The 8,763-nt window shown below is 57.6% G+C and overlaps 1 protein-coding gene across 2 annotated transcripts in view; it reads left to right on the top strand.

The window, feature by feature from the left end:
• Positions 1-6: 6 nt before the first annotated feature.
• ZDHHC18 (zinc finger DHHC-type palmitoyltransferase 18) overlaps positions 7-8,763 on the top strand; it is an 11,139-nt gene continuing 2,382 nt past the window's right edge. For both annotated transcript variants that reach the window (XM_033519594.1, XM_033519595.1), the window contains exons 1-8: positions 7-120; positions 2,043-2,203; positions 3,562-3,711; positions 4,459-4,596; positions 4,934-4,982; positions 5,268-5,370; positions 6,448-6,557; positions 7,778-7,877. In XM_033519594.1, the coding sequence (XP_033375485.1) occupies positions 41-120; positions 2,043-2,203; positions 3,562-3,711; positions 4,459-4,596; positions 4,934-4,982; positions 5,268-5,370; positions 6,448-6,557; positions 7,778-7,877 (891 nt within the window). In that variant the 5' untranslated portion in view covers positions 7-40. The remainder of the gene's footprint in view (positions 121-2,042; positions 2,204-3,561; positions 3,712-4,458; positions 4,597-4,933; positions 4,983-5,267; positions 5,371-6,447; positions 6,558-7,777; positions 7,878-8,763) is intronic.

Here is an 8,763-nt window from a genome sequence, read left to right on the forward strand (position 1 = left end):
GTTCCCGGGCCGCAACCGCTTCTTCTGCGGCGGCCGCCTCATGCTGGCGCGGCACAGCGGCGTCTTCGCCCTCACGCTCGGCCTCATCCTCGCCACCAGCGGCCTCTTCTTCGCCTTCGAGTGAGTCTGGGGCCGGCGGGCTCGGGGCCTCGGCTCCGGCCCCCCGGGGCTGCGAGCAGCGCCTGTCCCGTCCCCGAGGCCTGCCCCGGGCCGGCCCGGCTGAGCTGGGTCCCTGCTGGGCCGTGCTGGGAGGGAGCGGGCTGGGGGCCGCCTTCCCCCCGCGGGGTCCCCGCTGGCCCTTCTCCCCTCTGCCCCCAGCCCTGTCCCCCGGCACAGCCCCCAGGCCCCCCGGCACTGCCCCATCGCCTCCCCCGGCTGTGTTTATGGGGGGCAGGGGTTGTTCTGCATCGTGTTTGCTCGGTCTGGCCCCAGGAAAGGGTTTAACATCCCCCTAGGATGCCCCCCTGGCCTCTAAATACAGCTCCCAAGTCTCCCCTCTTGCTCCCAAGAAGAGAACTGGCCTAAAATTGCACGCAGGAATTCCCCAAAGCTCGTGGGCTTTGTCTACCACTGGGATCTGGGAAAAGAGGTTTTTCTAAATGGTGAAACCCTGCAGGGTCTCACCTCGAGGGTCTGCACTGGAGCTCGGCCCCATCGTGCAGCAGAGCCTGGGGACCAGGGAACAGCATCCCCCCAGATGCAGTTTTCCTTTTCCTTTGGAAAGCGGGTCTAGGGAATCTCTCTGCTCCTGCAGCCTGAGCAGAGCCAGGAGCGTCCCCAGGTGTCCTGTGCTGCCCTGGGCAGCCGGGGAAGGGGCACCGTGCGTTCCTGACCCTCGGAGGGTTCTGTCCTGCCCCCGTTTCTGTCCCGGGAGGGATGGGAGCCGCTTCCCCCTGGAGCAGGGGCCCCGCCTGCCTTTGGAGCACGGCGTTATCCCTGCAGGTCTCAGGAAAGCTGCCCGAGCCTGCTGGTGGGGAGATGAAAGTGTTTGATCGGATTAGAGGTTCTGAGAAGTCAGATGAGCTGAAAGGGACAGGCAGCTGCGGGAAGCAGGCTCAGCATCCCGATGGAAAAATCCCTTTCTCAGCATCCCCCGTGCCCTCTCAGCTCTCTCTGCCAGGTCGGGGGCTGACGGGCAGCTCGGCACAGCAACAGCTTTGTGTGGCCAGGCAGAGGACACGGAACATCTGCTCTGCCTCCCTTCTTGCCGAGTCACTCTCTTGCCTGAGGATGCCCTGGGGCTCTCCAAATCGTTATTTTAGCAGGATTTCTCTGCTGCAAAGGCTCCGGTTTGCTGGGTGTGCAGCAAATACATCTTGCCTGTGTCTGCACTTCATGGTTTCTAGGGGAAAACCTGGCACAGGGAGCCCAGAGCAGCTGTGGCTGCCCCGGATCCCTGGAAGTGTCCAAGGCCAGGCTGGAAGGGCTGGGAGCAGCCTGGGAGAAAGTGCCATGGCAGGGGTGGGATGGGATGATCTTTAAGGTCCAAACCAAACCATTTGGAGATTCTATGATTTCTGTGATTCTTGTTCTAGTGGGGCAGATTGGGCTCTGGAGGTTCTCCCAGGAAAGAGGTGACAACAAGCTCACAGACCTTTCTGTGGGTGACTGAGGGGCTCAGGCTTGGACTGAAGGCGTTTTGTTGCTTGCTGGGTGCTTTGTTCTGGACAGCTGAGCTGGGGAGGTGAAACAAAAGTTGCTTAATCCTCTCAGAGTGCTGCAGAGCCTGAGCACTGCCTGCAGCCATCAGGACTGGGGTAGCCCATCCTGTGCTGGCTCTGGGTGCTGCTCAGCCCTCTGCAGGAGGGGACAGTGGCCCTGTGTGTGCAGGGCTGTGTCCTCTGCTGTCCTCAGCTGCCACCTGTGGGTGATGGAGCTGGCCTGGTGTGGGGTGTGATCACACCAGTCCCCATCTCTGGGAAAGCTGCCCCAGCTCGGCTGCTGAGCCCACGACCCCGTGACAGTTCATGCTGTGATGTCCCAGCTGACAGCAGCTCTGTGCAATGATTGATAACAATTCCATTTTATTTATCTTTTAACAGCTGCCCCTTCCTTGCCAGTCACCTGACCCTGGCCATCCCCATCATCGCCGCCGTCCTCTTCTTCTTTGTCATCAGCTGCCTGCTCCAGACAAGCTTCAGAGACCCAGGAATCCTGCCCAGAGCCACCCCCAGTGAGGCTGCAGATCTGGAGAAGCGAATTGGTGAGAGCTCTGATCCCTCTCCTGTGCTTGGCTTCACGCTTGGCCCTGTTTCTTTGCACCTTTCAGTTTTTGGTTCCTTTTTTGGGTCTTGGCTCTGTAAGGTTTGTCCAGGAGGAGAAAAATCCAGAGTATCAGATTGTCAGGCTTGACAGTGTTTGCCAGTCACGATAAGAGGTGCAGCAAGCTCCTCTGGCACAGCAGGCAGTGCCTCAGAGAGGATCTGCAGAGCAGCTCAGGTGCTCTTTGTTCCTGTTCAGTCCCAGAGCTGAAGGATAATTAATGCTTTTCGGTACTGCGATTTGCCATTGAGCCTGCTGTGCTGCAGGGTGTTCTTTAGAGCAGCCTAATGTTTGTCCTCTTCTAAAAACCGCTCTGTCACGCTGGTTTGGGGACAGCCAAGGAGGTGTTTGCATCCAGGAGCTGTGGACCTTGGTGATGTGACAGGTTGGAACAAATGCCTCAGCAAAGCTGATGTGAGACAGCTTGAATCTGTCCCGCTGAAGACAGATGCAAGGCAGTAATTCTACATCTGACTTTAAAAATGGTTTTTAAATATCCCCAGAGTGGTGATCCATGTTTCTATTTATAAGGGCCTAAAGCAGTAATCTGGCTGCAGATGCTGCCTGATGTGCCAGCTGTTACTGCTAATATAATCCACTTATTATCCTCTTAACATGCTCGCTGTTGCATCACTGTTTTCAAAGAATTCCTCACAGTTGGAAAGGTACTTTTTTGGGAGTGACTAAAAGGAATAAATCCCAAAACTGCAAACATGATACCAGGGGTTTCCAGCTATTGCTGTGTACAGGAACAGTCTCCAGCCCCCAGGGAATATTGGAGTGCCAGCACACAGAGATGTAACTTGCAGTACCCCTAAAAATCCTCAATTTAAACAGGGAGGAGGAGGATTCCTCTTGTGCTGTGAACACAAACATACCAAATTCCAGGGAATCTGCTGGACCTGCTGCTGTCCTTCCCCACAGTGATGGAGGGGAGTCCCTGCAGGCTGGGAGTGCTGCAGCTGCGGGGTGACAGGCTGTGTGCTGGCAGTGGCAGGGATGCTCCTGCAGCTGTGGCAGAGCCACAGGTGCCTTCAGAGCCAGGCTGCCTGTTGTGACCCTCTGGACACACAGAGATGAGCTGCTGTTGCTGGGCTGCTGCTTTGCACTCGCTGTTTGTCAGTTCCCACAGCACCGGGCACTTTCTGCTTCCTCTTGGCTTCCCACCCTGCAACAAATCCTGTCTGGTGTTCTGTTAAAGCCAGGAGAGCTCGTGCCAACCCCAGCCCCTGCTGGGAGGCAGCCAGGGGTGGCACAGGGGTGGCACAGGGGTGTGAGTGTCCCTCCTTGTCCCTGCAGACAGCATGGGCAGCTCCACGTACCGTCCCCCAGCCCGCACCATGGAGGTGGTGATCAACAAGTACGTGGTGAAGCTCAAGTACTGCTACACCTGCAAGATGTTCCGGCCACCTCGCACCTCCCACTGCAGCGTCTGCGACAACTGCGTGGGTGAGCGGGGCTGGGGGGGCAATCCCAGCAGATCCTGAGCTGGGAGGGCTCAGGGATCCCTGATCCAGCTCCTGGCCCTGCACAGACTCCCCAGCAATCCCCCTGGGCACCCCTGGCACTGCCCAAAGGCTCCTGCAGCTCTGGCAGCCTCGGGGCTGTGCCCGTTCCCTGGGGAGCCTGGGCAGTGCCAGCACCTCTGGGGGAAGAACCTTTCCCTAAATCCAGCCTGAGCCTGGCCTGACACAGCTCCAGCCATTCCCTGGTCCTGTCACTGATCCTGTCACTTGTGTCCCTGGACAGATTGCTTTTTGCTTCTCCTGAAGGATTATAAAACAAGATACTACGTGGTCTGCCTCCTTTGCATTTAAACTGAAAGCAGCCCTAGTGCACTGGCTCTGGGCAGGGGCAGCACACCCAGGACTCCATGGCTCTGTGTTCTCTGGTTTTGGGAGGAGGGCTCTGTGTTCTCTGGTTTTGGGAGGAGGGCTCTGTGTTCTCTGGTTTTGGGAGGAGGGCTCTGTGAAATGCAGTGCAGGCCTCCACAAACACAGGGTTTGCAGCAGGCTGCTCGTGGTGTGTGGCCTGGCCGTCCCCAGGCTGGTACAGACTCGGTGCTGCAGGGAGGTTCTGCCCTCGGGCTGCAGCAGGGTCTGTTTGCAGCTCCTCGTTTTGTGGGGCTGGGCAGAGTCTGCTCCGAGTTGGGTGCGAGGTGGCCCGAGCCCCCCTCACCACGAGCCTCTGTTCCAGAGAGATTCGACCACCACTGCCCCTGGGTGGGCAACTGCGTGGGCAAGCGCAACTACCGCTACTTCTACGCCTTCATCCTGTCCCTGTCCTTCCTCACCGCCTTCATCTTCGCCTGCGTTGTCACCCACCTCACCCTGCGTAAGTGCCGGCCCGGGGGTGCCCGGCACAGCTCCGGGGGACACAGCAGGGCCCGGGCTGGTGGGACACACCAGGGATGGCTGAGGGGCTCCGGGGAACCTCTGCTCCGCCTGTGCCTGCCTGCAGAGGCCCTTTGGGAGCTGGGGGTGGGATTGGCTTCCCCGAGCTGGTGGTGCATCCACCCTGACCCTTCCCGTCAGCTCCAGCCTCCCCGAGCCGCGTCCTGGCGCTGCTGCGCCTTCCAGACTGCGGCTGTTCCTCCACGGGGGTGGAGCTGTGGCTGCAGGGGCAGGGCTGCCTGCTGGGATGCCATTCCTTCTCCTGTTTTGCCTTGCAGGCTCTCAGAGGGATGGGTTCCTGGCCACTCTGAAGACAACCCCTGCGAGATATCCTTCTGCTGGCAGCAGCTGCACTAATCGTTAACAGAGAGGGGTCAGGAGCTCTTTGCAGGTCGCCCTGGTGTCCTTTCCCCAATTTAATTTAATCCCCTGGCTACCTGGGACCAAGGGTGGGACAAAGTTGTTTCCCAGTTTGTAAGTTTAGGAGGAAAGGGAAGAGCTGTGCCTTGGTGGATCCCTGCAAACCAGCTTGCCCAAACCTCCCCAAACAATCCTCTGCTTCTCCCTGTGGGGTGATTTTGTTCCTTGAGACTTCCTTGACTTTTGTTTCACTGTGCTGGAGCTGGTGATTTGTTTTTTCTCAGTCTGGTCTATTTTGGGCCTCTCAGGTTTTCACACTTACTTAGTCGCCTCCAACCTGACGACCAACGAAGATGTAAGTACCTGGATGTTTGTCCTGCTGCCAGGCTGCCCATGAGCCATCCTGAGGAGGTGTTCAGGGAATTCCTGGCTGCCTGAGTGCGGTGTTTCACTGCCTGGGATAACCCAGTGCAGAGCAAACAGCCTGTGCCCACGGCTGCACTTTCAGGTGGCTGAGTTAGAACCGTCACGGGTGTGTTTTTTCCAGGCTGTTTGTGGCAAGGCTGGCCCAGAGGAGTATTTGGGTGTGAGCTGGGTGATCTGAATTCAGCATCCTGTGTAACCACGGGTTTCCTCTGAGACCCTGGGCCAGTCCCTTTGTGTCTGCCAGTTCCTCATCTCTAATTAGCAAATGATGTACAGACATCTGATGAGAGTTACCTTCAAATCTGGGGTGTGCACAGACTCCAAGGACCAAAGGAGTGCCCTGAGTGGGGCAGATTGTATGGAAAAGCAGGATCTGTCTGATCCTCAGAATCAAAATTTGCCCTTCTGGCCAGAAGTACCTGTAATCCTTGCTGGGAACTTCCAGCACTGCAGGAGGCGTGTTTGCATCCCTTTGGTTTTTGCTTTTTCCCCTTTCCCCTCCACCTTTCACTGAGGTGTGACAGAAGTGCTCAGGGCTGTGTGAGTGAAGCTCAGTTTGTTCCCCAGCTCTGGGAGCACCAGTGGCCCGTGGCTCCAGCCCAGTGCTGCAGGCAGGGAGAGGAAGTAAAACCAGAGGAGGAAATGTGCTGGTGATGGTCCAGTGCAGCCTGATCCAGATGTGGCAGCTGCTGGGGTGGGGCAGAGGAGGCTCTGCTGGGAATCCCCTCGCTGTTTGTTCAGCCTGAGGCTGAGCCCTGCTCCGGTGGGCGCTGCCAGCCTTGGACACCACGAGGGGAGGAGGATGGGCTGGTGTGGCAGGTGGTGACAGTGGTGACAGTGACAGCAGCAGGGGCACAGCTGCTGCACCTCAGCAGGCAGCACGTGGCTGCTGTGCCTGCAGATGTCCTCCCTCTGCTCCAGGACAAACCTTCTCCTCTACAAGGATCCGTTGTGGTGTCACTGCTCTCACGTCCTTCCCCTCCTTACCTGTGTCCATCCCTTTCAGATCAAAGGGTCCTGGTCAAGCAAGAGGGGCTCGGAGTTTGCCAATCCCTACAGCCATAAAAGCATCCTCACGAACTGCTGTGCAGTGCTGTGTGGACCATTCCATCCCAGGTAAGAGCCTGTCACCTCCAGGCACTGGGAATTGCATCCTGCTGAGGGAGAGGAGCCTTGGCAAGGACAGATCTGTCAGCACAAACACATCTGCTCTGATGGGGAGGAGGAAAGCTTCCCACTCTGCAGAGAAAGGCTGAAGATGGATGAGTAGGACATGAACTGTGCTGGAACTGGATGAGTTTGGGTCTGGAACTTGGAGATAAGACAAATCCTGCAGTTGGATAAGGGGAAGAGCAGCACCAATGGTCTTGGCAGCAGATGGTCAATCCAGCACAGGCACTGCTTGTCCCCTTGGCAAGGGCTGCAGGGTGATCTTTAAGGTCCCTTTCACCCCAACCCATTCCATGATCCTGAGATCCTTGGCATGTTTGTGCTCTGGGGCTGGAGCCTTTGGCAAACAGCCAAGGAGATCCCCACCAGCTCAGGTGGCTCCAGCACCCCTGAGAGCAGCAGGAGTGCTCAGGATCCCCAGCAAACCCTGGCTCTGGGTGCTCCTGGGCCAGGACAGCTTCGTCACAAGATGGTGCAGTTGGGCAGAGTCAGGCCCTGCTCTGCTCTCTGCAGCTGAGGAGCTGCATGGAGCTCCCAGCCTGTCCTGGGCATGTGGGGATCCCTGGAGGATCCAGTTTGGAGTTGTGAAGTGCTCAGTGGTGCTAACTCAGTGCAACAGCAGCAGAGTAAAGTGTGGTTTATATTTTATAATATAAAATTATTATTTATAATAAGCCCTGCTCTCTGGAGTGTCCCCAGGTGGGCTCAGAGGTGCCAAAATGCAGTGCTGCCATTCAGAGCTGGTCAATCTGTGCATTCAGGGAGCCAGGCAGGGAGGCTGTGGGGAGGAGAACAGCGTTTTACTCCAGTTCATTTCTGTTTCACCTTGGTTTCATGTTGCCCTCTGGGTCTGTGGTGGCCCAGAGCTCCCTGTGGCTCGTGAGATGGGGTGTGTGGCTCATGGGATGGGGTGTGTGGCTCGTGGGATGGGGTGTGTGGCTCATGGGATGGGGTGTGTGGCTCATGGGATGGGGTGTGTGGCTCATGGGATGGGGTGTGTGGCTCGTGGGATGGGGTCTGTGGCTCATGGGATGGGGTGTGTGGCTCGTGGGATGGACAGGAGCCCTGTGCTCAGCAGCTCCTGGGAGAGGAGCCTTCCCTGTGGCCTGTGAGCTCCCAGCTTCAGTCTTTGTTCCCTGAGCTCCCCTTCCCTTCCTGTTTTGCAGTTTGATAGACAGAAGAGGATTCATCCAGCCAGATACCGGGACCCCACCCAGTCCCAAGAGTGAAATCCCTTCCTTTGGAGCCAAAACTGACACCAGCATGGTAGGAGGCATTCCCTAGCAGTGCTGTGATGTTCCCAGTGCCTGCTGTGCCTGCACCTTGCTCCAGCCAGTTCCTTCCCCTGTCACAGCCCGGCCTCAGCCGGGTCAGCCCTGGGACCCAGAGCTGCCAAAGACTCGAGCCATGTGTTGCCTTCTTTTTTTACATTTATTTATTACTTTTCTATTATTATTATTTGTTTCACTGTGATGTGGCCTGCCAGGGGTTTTGCCTGACAGAGCCCAACAGCTCGTGGGACCCTTGGAGTCGTGCTGGGAGCAGGGGGTCCCTGAGGAGCCCTCAGAGCCCTGAGCTGCAGGGCACTGCTGGGAATGAGATGGCCCAGGGTGGGCACTGAGAAAGGATTCCCAGTGGGGCTGGAGGAGGTGTTATCTCCTGCTGTCCCTGGTACCTCCAGGATCACACCCTGTTCCCCTGGCCCCACCTGGAAGGGCAGTTGTGTCTCAGGCTGGAGCAGCTTCCCCTCCCAGCAGCTGCCTGGGTGAGTTGGGCTGTTCACCTGGGAGGACTCTGCTCCCAGCAGAGCTGCAGGCAAGTGAGGATGTCCTGGCTGATCCCTGCTGGTCCTGTTTTCTGGCTGGGGCTGTGTTTTGGCCCTGCCAGTTGGCCAGACACGTTTTGCAGCCAGGACACGAGTCCTGGACCCTCTAACGGGGAAGAAGAAACATTCTGCTCTGTGACTCTCATGACATGCAGCCCACGAGGCTGCAGGGGTGAGGTTTTGGAACTGGAGCTTCCCAGGATTCTGTCCTGTCTGTGGGAGACCACGAGGCAACAGAAAAGTGTGAATTCCTGAGGGTCACACCCTTCCCAGCTGGAGTTTGCACAGGAAGCAGTGAGGGGTGCTCATGGTGTGCTCCTGGTTTGG

The sequence above is a fragment of the Parus major genome, chromosome 23 (assembly GCF_001522545.3).
Source record: "Parus major isolate Abel chromosome 23, Parus_major1.1, whole genome shotgun sequence".
In the NCBI taxonomy this organism is placed as follows: domain Eukaryota; kingdom Metazoa; phylum Chordata; class Aves; order Passeriformes; family Paridae; genus Parus; species Parus major.